Genomic DNA, 20,058 nt, shown 5'->3' on the forward strand with positions numbered 1-20,058 from the left:
ACCTCTTCTTTATCCATTCATCTGTCGATGGACATCTTGGCTCTTTCCACAGTTTGGCTATTGTGGACATTGCTGCTATAAACATTGGGGTGCACATACCCCTTCGGATCCCTACATTTGTATCTTTGGGGTAAATACCCAGTAGTGCAATTGCTGGATCGTATGGTAGCTCTATTTTCAACTTTTTGAGGAACCTCCTCACTGTTTTCCATAGTGCTTGCACCAGCTTCAATTCCCACCAACAGTGTAGGAGGGTTCCCCTTTCTCCGCATCCCCCCCAACATCTGTCATTTCCTGACTTGTTAATTTTAGCCATTCTGGCGGGTGTGAGGTGGTATCTCATCGAGGTTTTGATTTGGATTTCCCTGATGCCGAGCGATGTGGAGCACTTTTTCATGTGTCTGTTGGCCATTTGGATGTCTTCTTTGGAAAAATGTCTGTTCATGTCTTCTGCCCATTTCTTGATTGGATCATTTGTTCTTTGGGTGTTGAGTTTGATAAGTTCTTTATAGATTTTGGATACTAGCCCTTTATCTGATATGTCATTTGCAAATATTTTCTCCCATTCTGTCGGTTGTCTTTTGGTTTTGTGGACTGTTTCTTTTGCTGTGCAAAAGCTTTTTATCTTGATGAAGTCCCAATAGTTCATTTTTGCCCTGGCTTACCTTGCCTTTGGCGATGTTTCCAGGAAGAAGTTGCTGCAGCTGAGGTCGAAGAGATTGCCGCCTGTGTTCTCCTTTAGGATTTTGATGGACTCCTGTCTCACGTTTAGGTCTTTCAACGATTTGGAGTCTAGTTTTGTGTGTGGTGTAAGGAAATGGTCCAGTTTCATTCTTCTGCATGTGGCTGTCCAATTTTCCCAACACCATCTGTTGATGAAGAGACTGTCTTTTTTCCATTGGATGTTCTTTCCTGCTTTGTCCGAGATTAGTTGACCATAGAGTTGAGGGCCCATTCCTGGGCTCTCTATTCTGTTCCATTGATCTATGTGTCTGTTTTTGTGCCAGTACCATGCTGTCTTAATGATGACAGCTTTGTAATAGAGCTAGAAGTCCGGAATTGTGATGCCGCCAGCTTTGTTTTTCTTTTTCAACATTCCTCTGGCTATTCGAGGTCTTTTCTGGTTCCATATAAATTTTAGGGTTATTTGTCCATTTCTTTGAAAAAAGTGGATGGTATTTTGATGGGGATTGCATTGAATGTGTAGATTGCTCTAGGTAGCATTAACATCTTCACAATGTTTGTTCTTCCAATCCGTGAGCATGGAACGTTTTTCCATTTCTTTGTGTCTTCCTCAGTTTCTTTCATGAGTATTTTATAGTTTTCTGAGTACAGATCCTTTGCCTCTTTGGTTAGATTTATTCCTAGGTATCTTATGATTTTGGGTGCAATTGTAAATGGGATCGACTCCTTAATTTCTCTTTCTTCTGTCTTGTTGTTGGTGTATAGGAATGCCACTGATTTCTGTGCATTGATTTTATATCCTGCCACTTTACTGAATTCCTGTATGAGTTCTAGCAGTTTTGGGGTGGAGTCTTTTGGGTTTTCCACATATAGTATCATATCATCTGCAAACAGTGAAAGTTTGACTTCTTTGCTGATTTGGATGCCTTTGATTTCTTTTTGTTGTCTGATTGCTGTGGCTAGGACTTCCAATACTATGTTGCATAGCAGTGGTGATAGTGGACATCCCTGCCGCGTTCCTGACCTTAGGGGGAAAGCCCTCAGTTTTTCCCCATTGAGAATGATATTTGCTGTAGGTTTTTCATAGATGGCTTTTATGATATTGAGGTAGGTATCCTCTATCCATATACTCTGAAGAGTTTTGATCAAGAAAGGATGCTGTACTTTGTCAAATGCTTTTTCTGCATCTATTGAGAGGATCATATGATTCTTGTTCTTTCTTTTGTTAATGTATTGTATCACGTTGATTGATTTGCGGATGTTGAACCGACCTTGCAGCCCAGGGATAAATCCCACTGGTCGTGGTGAATAATCCTTTTTGGATCCTATTGGCTAGTATTTTGGTGAGAATTTTTGCATCCATGTTCATCAAGGATATTGGTCTGTAATTCTCCTTTTTGATGGGGTCTTTGTCTGGTTTGGGGATCAAGGGAATGGTGGCCTCATAAAATGAGTTTGGAAGTTTTCCTTCCATTTCTATTTTTTGGAACAGTTTCAGGAGAATAGGTATTAATTGTTCTTTAAATGTCTGATAGAATTCCCCGGGAAGCCATCTGGCCCTGGGCTTTTGTTTGTTGGGAGATTTTTGATGATTGCTTCAATTTCCTTCATGGTTATAGGTCTGTTCAGGTTTTCTTTTTCTTCCTGGTTCAGTTTTGGTAGTTGATACATCTCTAGGAATGCATCCATTTCTTCCAGGTTATCTAATTTGCTGACAAAGAGTTGCTCATAATATGTTCTTATAATTGTTTGTATTTCTTTGGTGTTGGTTGTGATCTCTCCTCTTTCATTCATGATTTCGTTGATTTGGGTCATTTCTCTTTTCTTTTTGATAAGTCTGGCCAGGGGTTTGTCAATCTTGTTCATTCTTTCAAAGAACCAGCTCCTAGTTTCGTTGATCTGTTCTACTGTTCTTTTGATTTCCAATTCATTGATTTCTGCTCTGATCTTTATTATTTCTCTTCTCCTGCTGGGTTTAGGCTTTATTTGCTGTTTTTTCTCTAGCTCCTTTAGGTGTAGGGTTAGGTTGTGTATGTGAGACCTTTCTTGTTTCTTGAGAAAGGCTTGTATTACTATATACTTTCCTCTCAGGACTGCCTTTGCTGTATCCCAAAGATTTTGAACAGTTGTGTGTTCATTTCCATTGGTTTCCATGAATTTTTTTAATGCTTCTTTAATTTCCTAGTTGACCCATTCATTCTTTAGTAGGATGCTCTTTAGCCTCCATGTATTTGAGTTCTTTCCGAAATTCCTCCTGTGATTGAGTTCTAGTTTCAAAGCACTGTGGTCTGAAAATATGTAGGGAATAATCCCAGTCTTTTGGTACCTGTTGAGACCTGATTTGTGACCTAGGATGTGATCTCTTCTGGAGAATGTTCCATGGGCACTAGAGAAGAATGTGTATTCCATTGCTTTGGGCTGGAATGTTCTGAATATGTCTGTGAAGTCCATTTGATCCAGTGTGTCATTTAAAGTCTTTATTTCCTTGTTGATCTTTTGCTTAGATGATCTGTCCATTTCAGTCAGGGGGGTGTTAAAGTCCCCCACTATTGTTGTATTCTTGTTAATGTGTTTCTTTGCTTTTGTTATTAATTGCCTTATATATTTGGCTGCTCCCGTGTTAGGGGCATAGATAGGTACAATTGTTAGATCTTCTTGTTGGATAGACCCTTTAAGTAAGATATAGTGTCCTTCCTCTCTCTTATTACAGTCTTTGGTTTAAAATCTAATCTGTCTGTTATAAGAATTGCCACCCCAGCTTTCTTTTGGTGTCCATTAGCATGGTAAATGGTTTTCCAACCTCTCACTTTCAATCTGGGGATGTCTTTGGGTCTAAAATGAGTCTCTTGCCGACAGGATATTGATGGGTCTTGTTTTTTAATCCAGTCTGGTAGCCTGTGTCTTTTGATTGGGGCATTTAGCCCATTTACATTCAGGGTAACTATTGAGAGATATGAATTTAGGGCCATTGTATTGCCTGTAAGGTGACTGTTACTGTATATTGTCTGTGTTCTTTTCTGGTCTATGTTGCTTTTAGACTCTCTCTTTGCTTAGAGGACCCCTTTCAATATTTCTTGTAGGGCTGGTTTCGTGTTTGCAAATTCCTTTAGTTTTTGTTTGTCCTGGAGGATTTTTATCTCTCCTTCTATTTTCAATGACAGCCTAGCTGGATATAGTATTCTTGGCTGCATATTTTTCTTGTTTAGTGCTCTGAATATATCATGCCTGTCCTTTCCTGCCTGCCAGTCTCTATGGATAGGTCTGTTGCCAATCTAATGTTTCTACCCTTGTAGGTTACATATCTCTTCTCCCGAGCTGCTTTCAGGATTTTCTCTTTGTCTCTGAGAGTCGTAAGTTTTACTATTAGATGTCGGGGTGTTGACCTATTTTTATTGATTTTGAGAGGGGTTCTCTGTGCCTCCTGGATTTTGATGCCTGTTTCCTTCCCCATATTAGGGAAGTTCTCCGCTATAATTTTCTCCAGTATACCTTCTGCCCCTCTCTCTCTTTCTTCTTCTTCTGGGATCCCAATTATTCTAATGTTGTTTTGTCTTATGGTATCGCTTACCTCTCGAATTCTGCCCTCATGATCCAGTAGTTGTTTATCTCTCTTTTTCTCAGCTTCTTTATTTTCCATCATTTGGTCTTCCATATCACCGATTCTCTCTACTGCCTCATTTATCCTAGCAGTTAGCACCCCATTTTTGATTGCACCTCATTAATAGCCTTTTTGATTTCGACTTGGTTAGACTTTAGTTCTTTTATTTCTCCAGAAAGGGTTTCTCTAATAACTTCCATGCTTTTTTCAAGCCCAGCTAGTATCTTTAAAATCATGATTCTGAACTCTAGGTCCAACGTTGTACTAATGTCCATATTGAGTAGGTCCCTGGCAGTCAGTACTACCTCTTATTCTTTTTGTTGAGGTGATATTTTCTGTCTTGTCATTTTGTCCAGAGGAGAATAGATGAAAGAACAAAATGCTAATAGGGTAACAACGTCCCCAGAAAATATACTCTAAACAAATCAGAAAAGACCTGAAGCCAGGGGAAAAGAAAGGGAAAGAAAGAAAAAAGAAAAAGATAAAAACAAAAACAGATTAAAACAAAAAACCAGAATATGATCAAATATGATCAGGCTGGTGCATAGATCAGTGCCACACACTAGATTTTGGCTGTATTTTGGTCTGTTAGAAGAAAGTGCCTCCCAAAATTTTAAGAAAGAAAAACTTATATATGTACAAAAATAAGGGTTGATACGATGAAGGGATGGAATATGAATGTAAAGATGAAAATTATAAGAAATTTTATAAAAGGAATTGATAAGAAGTTGTTTAAAAAAAAAAAAGGGAGAGATGATCAGGCAGGAGACTAGAACAAAGCCATACACTAGAGATTTAGGGTATATTTTGATCTGTTGGAAGAAACTGTATCTCAAATTTAAAGAGAAAACAACTTATATATATATATATACCCAAAATAAGGGTAACTACTATGAAGGGATAGAATATGACTCTAAAAATGAAAAATAATTTTTTTTTAAAAGGGATTGATAAGATGTTGGATGAGAAAGGGAAAAAGAAAAATAAAAAACAGTTAAAAAATTAACTTTGAAAGACTAAAGGGGCGCCTGGGTGGCTCAGTTGGTTAAGTGACTGCCTTTGGCTCGGGTCATGATCCTGGAGTCTCTGGATCGAGTCCCGCATTGGGCTCCCTGCTCGGCGGGGAGTCTGCTTCTCCCTCTGACCCTCCTCCCTCTCATGTGTTCTCTCTCTCATTCTCTCTCTCTCAAATAAATAAAATTTTAAAAAAAAAAGAAAGACTAAAGAATCATGGTAAAAAAAGCCATGGATTCTATGTGCAGTATTTCCCTAGCTCTGGAGTTCTGGAGTTGTCATTGATCGGTAAACTTGGTCTTGGCTGGCTGTTCTTGCTGATCTTCTGGGGGAGGGGCCTGTTGCCGTGGTTCCCAAATGTCTTTGCTGGAGGCGTTATTGCCCCGCCCTTGCCTGGTCTGGGCTAAGTCATCTGCTCGGGTTTGCTCCCGGGAGCTTTTGTTCCCTGCAAGCTTTCGGTACAGCTTTGGATGGCGAGAGTGAAAATGGTGGCCTCCTAATCTCCGCCTCGGAGGAGCTGAGAACTTGGGGCCCCACTCCTCAGTGCACCCCTAGAGAAAAGCAGTCAATCACTCCCATCTCCCGGGTCTCCAGCCGCACTCTGTGCTCACCGGGCCGTGACCAACTGTTTCTGTCTCTGGCACCTGACCCCATGTGGAGTCTCCAAACCCAGTAGAGTCCTGCGGTGCGCTCCCGCGCCGCTCCTCCTGGGGGAGGAAGGAGAGTCGCCCTGGATCTGCCGGTTGTTGGGTCCCTGCTGGAGGAGCAGTGGCCCCACTGTGCCGTGGATCACGGTTTATGGCAGCCCGGAGCTGAGCGCCCCTGTCTCGGCTCTGTCTCTGCAGCTGGCTTCCCTGCTCCGATACCCGGGAGCTCTGCCACACTCAGGCACCCCTGGTCTTCTTGTGACCCTCAGGGTTCTGAGACCACACTGTCCCGCGAGGTTTCCACCCCCCACTTAGCCACTGGAGTGAGGTCCCTCGGCGGAACCGACTTCTAAAAGTTCCAATTTTGTGCCCCGCGGCTCTATCACTTGCCAGAAGCGGCCGACGGAGGCCCCCTCCCCCGCCGTCTATCCTCCCGAATATCGCCTCAGATTCACTTCTCCACACGTCCTACCTTCCAGTAAGTGGTCGCTTTTTGTTCAGAGAGATGTTGCTATTCTTTTCTTCGATCTCCTGTTGAGTTCATAGGTGTTCAGAGTGGTTTGATCCCTATCCAGCTGAATTCCTAAGACCAGACAAAATCCAGGTCTCCTAGTCTTCCGCCATCCGCTGCCATTTCTTTATTCCTGAAGTCTTTGGTCTTCCCTGCCAATCCTTTTAGAAGACTCCCTCCAATGCAAACTGTTCCAAGAAGCTTTTCCTGAATAACTTGCCAAGTATGTTCTCTTCTCTTTATAAATTATCCTACAGGTGAGCTTGTACCTCTCTTAGGCCACAATTACCATATTTTATTCAATATATAATGTGCTTTTCTTGTGCATTACCCCCTGTCTCCTTGATTTAGATTCTGACCTTCCTGAGGGCAGAAACTTTTGTAGTTGCTTTGGATGCAAAGTTGCTTTGGATGTAATGGACAGTCCATAAGTATTTGCTTAATGAAATAGCAAGTTAAAATTAGATTGATGTGATATTTTCATAAAGTTAGAAAATGGTACCTTTACAGAATGAATTACAGCAATAGATCTACATGAGCATTGTGTTAATTGTAGAATAAACTGTCCAAATCAGAAAACATGGCTTTATGAGATTTTATGGACATTTTTTCATAGTTTACCGTTAGTCTCTATTTTTATTTTTATTTAAAGATTTTATTTATTTATTTGAGAAAGAGGGAGAACACAGAGGGAGTGGGAGAGGGAGAAGCAGACGTCCCGCTGAGCAGGGAGCCCAATGTGGGACTCAATCCCAGGACCCTGTGATCATGACCTGAGCTGAAGGTAGACACTTAACCAACTGAGCCAACCAGGCGCCCAGTCTCTCTTTTTATAACTAATGTCAACTACTTAGAAATATCTTGTCACATACAGAATGTATATCTTCTTAGTATAGTGTTGGTATCTATATTCATTTTCTTAATCATTAGATGTTCCTCTTACGTACTTACTTTTAGCAAAGCACAAGTAACATGTATTGATAATGTTCTGTTTACATGTCCAAATTCCCCTTCAGAGATCAGTTATTACTCATCAACCAAGTACCTGGAAGTTCTTTATCAATAAATATTTATTGGATGAGAAAATAGCAAAATTCTTTTCTTAATTAAAATTTTTACTTCTCCCATATTTTAGGTAAGCCTCAGGCTACATAAATGTAGAAAACATTCTGCTTTAGCACAATCTACCATCATGTACAAAAATTCAACAACTATACCAGTTCTTTCCTGTATGGACTATTACTGCTCTGATACAACATATATTTATTTCCAGAGCAGACTCCTAAAAATTCTTTAACTGTTTTTTAAGAATAAATATATAAGCACGTAGTAAATCTGTACAAATCCACAATGTTTTATATTTATGTTTAAGTTCACTGTTAATTGCAATAAGTAGAAATATATGAATTAATGTCATATCCTTCAAGTAATTTACTTTCAACATTCATTTGGGCAGTAGATTTTTAGAGTTGTGGGTTCTGAACTCTTGAAGTGATACATTCTAATCATTCAAGAAATTACTTTAATCATTCTAAGATGCATATTTTTTCCACTTTAATATCTCTGAAATTGGGGGAGGGGGTCCCTGGATGGCTCAGTCAGTTAAGCATCTGACTCTTGGATTCAGCTCAGATTGTGATCTCAGGGTGGTGAGATTGAGCCCCGCGTTGGGCTCCACACTCAGTGTGGAGTTTGTTTCAGATTCTCTCCCTCTCTTTCTGCCTCTCCCTCCACACGCTCTCTCTCCCTCTCAAATAAATAAATAAATCTTAAAAAAAAAAAATCTCAAATTGGGGTGTGTCTCAGTACCTATCTATCTGCCAGATGGGGGTCATGGAGTACTTATCTGTGCGTACACACACTTGGTCATAGTTATTTATATTGCCATCACCAGTTGGGCTATGTACATTAGTACTACACATGTTCGTTATTTGAAATGTCTTTTTTTTTTTTTTAAGTAGGCTTCACGCCCAGCACAGAGCCCAACATAGGGCTCAAACTCACAACTGTGAGATCAACCTGAGCCAAAATCAAGAGTTGGGCACTGAACCAACTTGAGCCACCCAGGTGCCCCTAAAATCTCTTTTAAAAAAATACACTATTTTTCAGTATTTAACCAAAATGTTATTGATTATGCAGAGAGGCACAGAAACAGAGTAGCAGAGCATAAATTTAGTATTAGTGAAGCAAATATTTGTTGTTGAAGAAATGACAGCAATTCACATTTACTTACAGAGCAACAATCAAGTATTTTATGGACCAAGCAGAGTATCTCAAGGCAGAAGAAGTTATCAAATCCTTTGAAATAAAACTAAGTCTAAAAACTTTTGAAATGGTATAGTGCCATAGTTTAACTGGCAGCATTTTTTTTTACATTATATCAACTAATGATGTACCTCATATTTGATGACATACTGGATTTGGTAACTTTCACTGTATTTCTTTTTTTGTGTGTTCCTCTTGATAAATAATCATACAACCATATAAAAGCATAAGACTTTGCTTTCCTGATTAATAAACTAGGTGTACATAAATGTTCCCTAGTCTAGAGTCTGAAGCAGAAACTAAGATACGTTCCAGAGAAGTGATTTAATCTACCCTCTATTTTGCTAATGGCCTTGTTCAGACCACATGGCCTTTCATCTGCTCTGTCTCACAAGTATAAAATCTGGAAAAATAACTTTTTCTGTATTTTAATTCTTCTAAAATCATATATTTGTTAAAGGACTGAGATACATACCATTGTGATTGATAAGTCAGTTTCCAGTTAAAATTAACATAGACTTCAGTAGTTTTTCTCAGAATTTTTCTAAAGTATTTCTACATTAAAATAGTGAGCATTTTGTTTAGGAAATTTCTATTTCCTAATATGGACCTCCCAAAATAGAAGTTCTGGAAAAGTTTCTTCGGCCTTTGCTAATGTTTAATTAATATGTAGAGCAGCAGGAAACTCCATTTGTGGTTCTCTAGGCAAGACAGTAGGGCAGAACCATAAATTACCTTTGTTAAAAGTGTTTGGAATGATACAGGCCTGGAACAAAATTAGCTAGCCATTTCATATTAACAAGTAACCTATTAGATCCTTTCCACACATAAATATCATGTATGTGTGTGTGTATATACATATATTCATGTAAATGTAATCATTTTTTCTCTTCAGACTATCATAAGACTAATTCATTGCTTAGCTCAAGCTACTGTTTATTTCTGCCTCGGCTTGATTGTCAAGATTGTCACCACGCATTTATTTATACAGTTCAGTAAATAAGCAATATTTATATTCCAAATGATTTAGTGAAGGCAGGGGGGAGACTTAGGGACAGAGTAACAAATATGACCGTTAACAGGACGGTTCTTGCTTTTGCTACTTGAATATCTAAATCAGTTGGCTGTTAGGAAGGCTGATCTTCCATGTAGATGAGCAACAGAACCATGGTAACAATATGTGGGAACATCCCAAATATATCACCTGTCTGCATTGTCTGTCAACTGACCAGATGGCTAACTCGTCTCATTTGGCCCAGTTTAACGTGATCTCATACAATTGTTATTGTTGTTTTCTTTAAAAGATTTTATTTATTTACTTATTTATTTTATTTATCTAAGAGAGAGAGTGAGCGGGAGAGAGGGAGAGAGCATCTGAAGCAGACTCCACACTAAGTGCAGAGCCCAACATTGGGCTCCATCTCACAACCGCGAGATCATGACCTGAGCTGAAACCAAGAGTCGGATGCCCAACCAACTGAGGCACCGGGCACCCCATACAATTGTTCTTCTTGGTGTATTTCCACATATACTGTATGAAACAATAAGATTTATCTGCTCGAGAGGTCTAGAGCAAAATATCACAACACACTTACTACTCTGAGAAGATCTGATGTCAGCTATCTTAGCAAGACATTACTGCAAAGTGTAATACATATATACTTTAAACATGCCAGAGCTGCTGGGGAATGATGGTCATTTCATGGTGAGAGTCTGACATACCATTCTCAAGTTTACATTCTGTCCTCAAAATATATGAGCTTCAAGTGGTGCCTGGGTGGCTCAGTTGGTTGAGCATCCAACTCTTAATCTCGGCTCACGTCTTGATCTCACTGTTGTGAGTTCAAGCCCTATGTTGGGCTCTGCGCTAAGTATGGAGCCTACTTAAAAAAAATACATGTGTGTATGTATGTGTGTATATGTGTATGTATGTATATATGTGTGTATACATGTATATGAACTTGAAAATGAAGTAATATGCATTATTACTTTGAAATGCATACAGTCACATCCCATGCACCAGCATTTTTTCCTTGTAGGGAATATTAATGAGCTTTTTGCAATTTTTTAATCATTCTACCAAAAAATACTGTACACTGAGATTGTATGTTTTTTAAATCATATATAAACTTTGTAGAACTTTAATGAATACTCATCATTAAACTTTGTTTTTCTTATTTTCCTAGGATTCTGACACTTCATGACATGTCATTATCTAGAGCAATAATGAACATTGACCTGTTTCGGATTAGTTGATGACCTTTGGCAATGATCCAATAATATCCACTACACAGAAGCTGAATATACTTCATTTGGAGTGAATAGCCCAGATTGTCACTGGATTTTTCAAGATGACAGATCCAATGATGGACTTTTTTGATGATGCCAATCTTTTTGGTGAGACCTTAGAAGGTTTGTCAGATGATGCATTTGTACAGCCAGGACCTGTTTCACTAGTTGATGAATTGAACTTGGGTGCAGAATTTGAACCTTTGCACATAGATTCACTGAACCATGTTCAAGGTACTCCAACACATCAGAAGATAACTGATTATGAGCAGTTAAATCAGTTTGATTCAATGAAATTTCACCAAGTCAATCAGCCTTTTGGTAGCCCAGCTGAACACGTGTTATCTCCACACTCTCAGTTTAATTGTTCTCCGATCCACCCCCAAAACCAGCCCAATGGTTTGTTTCCAGATGTAGCAGATGGCAGTCCAATGTGGGGCCATCAGACAGCTACCAGCATTTCCAATCAAAATGGATCTCCTTTTCACCAACAAGGACATTCTCACTCTATGCATCAAAATAAAAGCTTTGTGGTACACCATGACTTTGCCTTATTTCAGGCCAGTGAACAACAAACACAGTGCACTTCACTACGCTCACAACAAAACAGAAATAATCTTAACCCAGGGCAGAATTCCCTCAGCCAGTCTAAAAATTTTATGGATGTTAATGTTTCTGGTCCACACAGAGTCAGTGTTAACCACCCATCACAAATCCCTAATGCATCTGCGTCGCAACAGTCTCTTTCAATGCAGCAATTTTCCCAAACGTCAAATCCTTCAGTTCACTTCCTCAAGTGTAGCAATCATCAAGAAGGGAATTTCAATGGACCTTCTCCAAATATGACTTCTTGTTCTGTCAGTAATTCACAGCAGTTTTCATCACATTATTCCTTTTCCAGTAATCACATCTCACCAAACAGTCTTCTGCAGGCCTCTGCAGTGCTTGCACCTAATCATACAAATCAGACTTTATCTGATTTTACCGGAAGTAACTCCTTTTCACCTCATAGGGGAATCAAGCAAGAATCCACTCAGCATATGCTAAATCCCAATACATCGTTGAATTCAAATAATTTCCAAATGTTGCATTCATCACATCCTCAGGGTAATTATAGCAATTCAAAATTATCTCCTGTACACATGAACTTCCCAGATCCTGTTGACTCAGGAACTCAAATGGGCCATTTCAATGATCACGTAGAAACTAATGGCTTTTCATCTTTAGAAGAGAATTTACTTCAACAAGTGGAGTCTCAAACTGAGCCATTCACAGGACTTGACCCAGAAGACCTCCTCCAGGAGGGTCTCCTTCCCCAATTTGATGAGGCAGCATTTGGACAAGATCATTCAAGTCATGTTTTAGATCATGACCTTGAACGGCAGTTTACTTCACATCTTGTAACTCGGCCTTCGGATATGGCTCCAACACAGATGCATAGTCAGGCTCGAAGCTGGCACTCTTCACTTTCCAATCATCAGCATTTACATGACAGAAATCGCCTATATTTACAGCGACAGGTATGTGGCTCTTTTATTTTGGTGATTTGGGATAGAATGGGCTTCTTTTTTTTTTTGAGTTAATTTTATGTGAGACATATCCAGGATTTCTCAAACTTAGGCATACTTTGACATAGTTTCTATTGCTTTAACAGTCTTATATTTGAAAGTGATTTATTGATGTGCTCAAAGCAATACATTAACTTCTGTATTTAGAAAATTATAAGGTTTTAAGGCCTTTTTTGTAACTTTCAATTATAATTGCCTTTAACAGAATGATTTATTATCAAAAATAAAAACTTAACCATAATTAAAAGGTAAACAATAGACCGGGAACATTTTATCACAAATATAATGAACATAGTGTTAATATTCCTATAAAAAACCCATACAAATTGATAAGCAAACTTTTAGGACTTCACTTGATAACTAAATAAAGCATAGGAGCTGGAATTCACAAAAGGGTAAGTTGAATTATTAAAAAGAACATTCAGAATAATATGCAACTTTAATAATTCAATTTGCAGCATGGTTTTATTTTTATGTATTAGAAAAAAATTTTTGTTAATGCTTAATGCTGGCCAGTTTATACTGACATTGGAAATTATATAGGTTTGTTATTTGACACAAATATTTTGGAAAACAGTTTGATGGTAAATTTGAATATAAAAACACTTTATTACAGTAACCCAAGCATAGCAAAAGTAATGTACCCAAAGATCTTTATCTTACACTGTCTATACAGCACATATGGAAGGATCATAGTTTATTATCATAGCATATTAGATGAACTATTACAGGCATTAAAAAGTTTGAAGACTAACACTGACAGTATGTTAGTGATGGGGGGGAAGCATAATTCAAGACTAAGATCACAGTAAAATATTTAAGAGTACAGGCTCAGGTACCGAACTACCTGGGTTAGAACCTTGGCTACTGTTACTTGTTAGCTGTGTGACTTTTAGCCAGTTAGAGAATTTCATTCTGTCTCATTTGCCTCATCTTTTAAATGTGGAATACTAACAGGATCTACTTAATAGGACTTTGATAAGGATTAAAAGGGTTATAATATGTGAAAGTGCTGGGAACTGTGCCTAGCATGCAGTAAGCACCTAATTAATGTTTTTATAATTATACTTTTTTCATAGCAGTATGAAAATATGCATGCGGAAAAAAAATACTGAAAGGAGATAGATTGTTTTAGGGGAGTGCAATTATACTTTCCTTTGTTTTCTATAGTTATTGTCATGTTACTATGTTATTTCTATAATAAAAAATGTACTTAATGTAATATTTTATCATTTGTCTGAAATCTTTTTAAATTAAGGATTCCTAAAATGCTCGGTTTTAGCAGGGTTACCTGTGAGATCTGGTAGACAGTATAATATATCACAGTACTTGAAATTAAACATTTAGGGACCATTTATTCATCTCAAAGCCTTGAAATGTTTGAAGAAGATAAAATCTTTATCTTTTCCTTTGGCTTGATTTTATTTCTGCTTCAAATGGTATTTTCAGTTCATTTTTTGAAATGTCTAGATGGATTTTAAGGTATTTAAAAGGCACTCTTAAACCTCCCTCCTCTTCTGTGGCCTGAGTAGAACATTACGGTTTTGCTCCCTCTACTGGAAGAGGAGAAAGCATCTTCTTCAGAAGGACCTGGGAAAAACCTCCACTGCTTGAACCTAGGATCATCTATCCACTTAATATGTAGATTTCTGGCTGCTTGAGACTAGTCATTTTGTGTAGCATATACATGAAGGTGTGAAGCCCGAAATTTATTTACTTTATACTTTTATTTTTCTAGGGCCTTGTCATCATTTTAGTGTTTTAATTCATGTTTTCCTGAACATGTTCTACTGGCTTTAAAAGAAGTTATAGATTTGGCATGAATAAAGGGTAATTATAAATAACTAAAGTAGTTCCCAATGCGAGAATGTAGATGGTATTATCTGAGAGAAATTTTTTTCAGACACATCCTAAGCAACCTTTCATAAATCATCTTACTCTACTGATAAATTCGTAAGGCTTTATTTAAACGTACTTACCTTTTTGTTTCAGAGTTTGTTTTGTTTTGCTAACTTCATGTTCTTTATGTTAGATGTTCAAAAACAGATAAAGAGCAGTTGGTTTAGGATACTTTTTTGACTTATTGAAAAGCCATTCTCAAGTTTCCTATTACTTCTTAGTGTTAAAAATGGTATTTGGGAGTTGTTGATTGTGGAGGTGAAAAGGAAGGATGGATTTGGTAGAGAAGGTCGAGGATTATTATGATTGAGTTTTATGGATTGTATATAGGTTCTATATGTACTGAATTATAGGTCACATATCCTAAATAAGTGAAATTCGAATGGTTTAGTATGTGTAATATATCACAAATTTTGGCAGAGCTTTACAAGTTTTTTGCCTATGTAATTTCTGGCATATTGTGGATGGTTATGGTTATTACATAGCAAAAATGTTATAGTAATAAGGAATTTTTCTTACATTATTATGGTCTTTCCCCAGATTCTATAGAAAAAAATTTTTTTCCTTTTAGGTTTTTTTTTTTTAACTGTCTTAGTTGCAGTAATTTCATTTCAGACTAAATTAGCATTGCTAAATATGTATAGACGTTAAGAGATTAAAAATAATAAAGTGGCATAATTTTTGGTGTATCAAAATAAAAAAAAAGGAGATACATTTTATTATAGCCAAAACAAGATATTCTTTAACCTAACGTGTGAAAATTCACAATAGCACTCTATTCAGAGTTCTGGAAAGCTTCATTGAGAATGTTGGATAACATTCTTTATTCTTTACTTAGAAGTAAAGAATACTTATAAGCCTTGCTTTTTTTTATTTCCCAACTGAGGTGGGGTGGTTGTGGATATAATTTCAAATGTCTTGATGTAAGTACTCTTAAGTCTGTGTCAGTCATTAAAAACAGTGAATATTGCTGGTAATATTTCTTCTATAACGGACTCTAGAATTTTACCACTAAAGAAGAGAAAAGAAAAAAGGTAAGAAGCTATAGCAAGTGTTCCTAAATCTAAGGGCTCACTAAATATAGTACAGAAAGTACTAGCCTTATTTTCATGTGTAATTTTTAGAGCAAAGGAATCTTGAGAAAAAAACACTATAAGCTTTTCATCACTCTCTTGTGACGAACACTTTCTGCTATTTTGTAACACAAAATCTTGCATTTTTGCCTTAGTCGTGAAGTAGAAATGACATAGAGCATTATGTGATCTCTCAATGTTTATCAGTTCAACTTAATGTAAAATTTCAATAGCAGAGAAAAATATGTGGGATAGCTAACATAGCAGTCAAAACAGAAAATAGAATTTTAGCATATACATAATAACACAGCTCTTTGTTGGCTTTGCACTCTGATGAATTCATTACTTTCTTTAGTATCTTGAATTATTTCATTTTCTTCCTGAAGATAGGGAACTTATATTACTTATAGGCTTTTAAAGAAAGTAGAGAAAGGCTTGAACAACCTATGTAAGACACATTTTAAAACAATAGATTATTTTCTGATAAAAAATTTAATACATGGTTATTAAAAAATTGGACCATATAGAAAACAATCAAATGAAAAATAAGTTGTAATATCACTACCAAAGATACCACTGTTGACATTTTCTGTATGAGTTTCTAGTGAGATCTGTTGTCTCTCTCATCCCTGTCCTCCACTGACATATTTTTGCATTTTTAAGAAATAAAGTTGGAATCATTATAGTTAATGCTTTTTGGCAAATGGCTTTTTTTAACCTTCCAATTAATAATGTTGCAGACATTTTTCATGTCATTACCTATTTTTCTGAAAGTGATTTCGAATGGCTGAATAGTTTGCCATTGTAACGTTGCTAAAGTACCATGTAAAAAATAAAGTTGTTACTGAGATCTGGAAAAATCTGAATCAAGTTTAATTAAAATATCTTTATGTTTTTCTTGCATGTATTACCATAATAATCCAATTTAAAGTAGGTGCACAGCAATAGCAAAAATTATAATGACTAACACATAGAGCACTTACTTTGTGCCAAGCACTATTCTGAATTTTTAACATAGTAACACGTTGATCCCTCACAACAGTCCTTTTATTTGGTTATAGTTATTTCCTTGAATTTCCATGGGAGGAAACCGAGGTGCAGAGAAGTTAAGTACTACACCCCAAGTCACACAGCCGGGTGGAGATAGCCAGTGGCCAAGACTAGAGTCAAACCAAGTTTGATTCCATTATATGTGGTCCTAACCACTTTCACTTTCCTTCAAAGTATGTTAGTACATTGTAATATATAGCAATAATATACTAAATGATTTCTCCCTACTCACTCCCTCCTCCTTTTAAAAATCTATCCTACTGATGAGGCAAAAACTTGCTTTAGAATCTTTAAGTGGAGGGGCGCCTGGGTGGCTCACTTGGTAAGCGTCTGCCTTCTGCTCAGGTTATGATCCTGGGGTCCTGAGATCGAGCCCCACATCGGGCTCCCTGCTCCGCAGGAAGCCTGCTTCTCCCTCTCCCACTCCCCCTGCTTGTGTTCCCTCTCTCGCTGTCTCTCTCTCTGTCAAATAAATAAATAAAATCTTTAGAATCTTTAAGTGGAAAAGAACATGCATCTCATGCATTTCTGGCTATATCGGCAAATAGTTTGTCCATTACCAGAGGGAAAAACAACCCCGAAGCAAAGAGAAGTAAACCAAAATAGCTGTTGCTTCCGAAAGTGTTGAGACATTTTTTATAAAATTGTGTATAAGATGATAACAACAAATGTCCTAAAGGTAAACCTGATCATTATCTTCAAGTGTTTGAAGAGGTCAGAAATAGGTCTACTAAGTGAAAGCCACAGAAAAGCAGATTATCATTTGATATTAAGGAAGAAGTTTGAAAGAAATCTCTTTCAATGAAAGCAGGTAAATAGAATGGTTCAGATGGGTCACAGAAAGAAGTCCTATAGTGAGTGTAAAATGGACTAAATTGGTAGGTTCTTTTTAACTCTTAAGACTCTGTGATTGTAGGGTGCCTGGGTGGCTCAGTTGGTTAAGCGACTGCCTTCGGCTCAGGTCATGATCCTGGAGTCCCGGGATTGAGTCCCACGTCGGGCTCCCTGCTCAGCAGGGAGTCTGTTTCTCCCTCTGACCCTCTTCCCTCTCGTGCTCTCTATCTCTCATTCTCTCTCTCTCTCTCAAATAAATAAATAAAATCTTTAAAAAAAAAAAGACTCTGTGGTTGTAATTTTGGGTTTCATAGCTGGACATATCATTCCTATTACCTATTTAGCTCCTGAGTGGTGATTACAAATAACGAAGAAAGGTAAAGAAAAATGACATTTCTCTGCTATCCAGCAATGGCAGGGATTTATCATAGATGAGTAAATTTTCCAGATAATTGAAATGTATTCTATTAAGCATGAAATTCTTTAATTATATGGCTCCCCCTCTGACCCCCAGAGGGCGATGGTGATGGTGGTAGAATGCTTGATTAGGAAAAGATTAAGAGAAATAGAGTAATACGGAGGTCTTGGTATGTTCAAATGTGTAATGGTAAGAATCCCCACTTACTTAAAAATCTATCGGAACACATTAGATATGTGAAAATTATCTTAAGCAGAAACATAGCTAATTTTGTGTATAAGTAAAGTTGTTTTTTAAAAAAGAGAGAAGGGGTGCCTAGGTGGCTCAGTTGGTTAAGCAAGCATCAGACTCTTGATTTTGGCTCAGGTCATGGTATCAGGGTCGTGGGATCAAACCCCTCTTGCACTCAGCGCTGAGTCTGCTTGAGATTCCCTCTCCGTCTGCCCCTCCCGCCATTTGCGTGCACATGCTCTCTCTCTCTCAAATAAATAAATGAAATCTTTAAAAAGAGAGAGAGGAAAATCTATATAAAACTAAAGCAAGGGATTCACTGTATGTTGCTCATACTCATTGAACTCAGAGGATCACAAGCTCTTTGCTAGATTTTTTTTTTTCTCCCAGTGGTAACTTTTCTGAAGTCAAAAAAGCAACAGATATATGAACAATTAAAAAACTTGTCACTCCACTTACGCTCTAGACAAAAAGAAGAGAAAAAAACTAAGGAATTTTTAGATTGTCTCCTTGAACTAATTAAAAATCATATAAAATACCATTCCTGTATTTATCTGAGTTTACTTAAATCTTTATGCATTTGGCATGGTATTGCTTATAAGAAGTTTTGCAATTCTTAGTTGTCTAAGCCAAAAACACAAAAGAGAAATTCTGTACAGGAATTTCCCATTTAGTTGCTTTTTTTCCCCTCAGTTAAAAGTGGACTGGTTTTTGGTTTTGACATTTCTGTCATGTCCTCAGTATTAAAATATTCTGTTTGGGGCGCCTGGGTGGCTCAGTTGGTTAAGTGACTGCCTTTGGCTCAGGTCATGATCCTGGAGTCCTGGGATCGAGTCCCACATCGGGCTTCCTGCTCAGCAGGGAGTCTGCTTCTCCCTCTGACCCTCTTCCCTCTCGTGCATTCTATCTCTCATTCTCTCTCTCTCAAATAAATAAAATCTTTAAAAAAATAAAATATTCTGTTTGAATGGGGAAATTTGTATAATATTAGCTAGTTCTAAAATACAATCCTAATTATTAAACCATGTACTATAAATTGTGTAAGAGTTGAGCTCTGCACTCCCTGCCAAGAATCAGAGTAACAGAAACTCCAGTTCTTAACAGTAGCTTTAAGGCTATTGACCTCTAACATGCATTCTTAAGGGTGAGAGGTGAACGGGAAGTGAATTAATTCCAGGGGCAGAGAAAAGGCAGCAGTTGGTGAGAAATTTGTGGATTAGTGCAATTTGTGAAGAGCAAGAGATCTGAGCCAAACTTCAAAGCAGGTCTAACGAAATTTTGTTGTATTTAATTTTATTGATGAGGTGCACTCCCAACTACCTTAGGACTACTCAGTCATTTACTTACTATTAAAGTCTGAAATTGCAAACAATGCATTAGGGCTCCTGAGCCATCAAACTTTATACCTATTATGATAACATGAAAACACAGTTGTTTTGGAGTACTTTAGTATAGGTGATCAGATTTCTTCATTTGGGTATTTGGGCTGAGATTATTTTAAATTAAGGAAATATTTTAATACAATGTGTTGTGAGTAATATATGAAAAGAGTAAGTGCATAGTTGGGAAACTTAGACTGCAGTTTCAGTTAATTTATTATGCAAGTAATACCTTGTGAATTACAAAAGGAGAGCAGTCTTTAAAGCAAGGTTTTTTCCTACAGGTTTTCTTTTCAGGTTTGTGTACCTGAAAGCAGCACAAGTTTACATTGACCATTTCATGAAATCATAGGATTTTAGAGCTGGACAAGATTTTACTCTATTCTTAAAACAAAAAAAAAGCAAAAACAGTATTAGAGAAGTCATAATTTGCTTGCTAACTAGTTAGCAGATTGCTTTCGTAGTTTAAACTCTGCAGTGTTTTAAGAGTGATCAGAAATGAGAGTGATACCACACTATGGTCAGACATTTACATTTACTGTGTTGTATTATAAAATACAGTTATAACAGATTGTCTCCAAGTTGAGAAATCCGTTAA

General features: G+C 37.3%; 1 protein-coding gene across 4 annotated transcripts in view; it reads left to right on the forward strand.

Annotated features, from left to right (window-relative positions):
- CHD9 (chromodomain helicase DNA binding protein 9) overlaps nt 1-20,058 on the forward strand; it is a 168,312-nt gene that overhangs the window by 18,279 nt on the left and 129,975 nt on the right. For all 4 annotated transcript variants that reach the window (XM_028093242.2, XM_028093256.2, XM_028093250.2 and 1 more), the window contains exon 2: nt 10,906-12,528. In XM_028093242.2, the coding sequence (XP_027949043.1) occupies nt 11,071-12,528 (1,458 nt within the window). In that variant the 5' untranslated portion in view covers nt 10,906-11,070. The remainder of the gene's footprint in view (nt 1-10,905; nt 12,529-20,058) is intronic.

Source organism: Eumetopias jubatus, unplaced genomic scaffold (assembly GCF_037043125.1).
Source record: "Eumetopias jubatus isolate StellerSeaLion01/CBP00866 unplaced genomic scaffold, mEumJub1_p1.0 scaffold_10, whole genome shotgun sequence".
In the NCBI taxonomy this organism is placed as follows: Eukaryota; Metazoa; Chordata; class Mammalia; order Carnivora; family Otariidae; genus Eumetopias; species Eumetopias jubatus.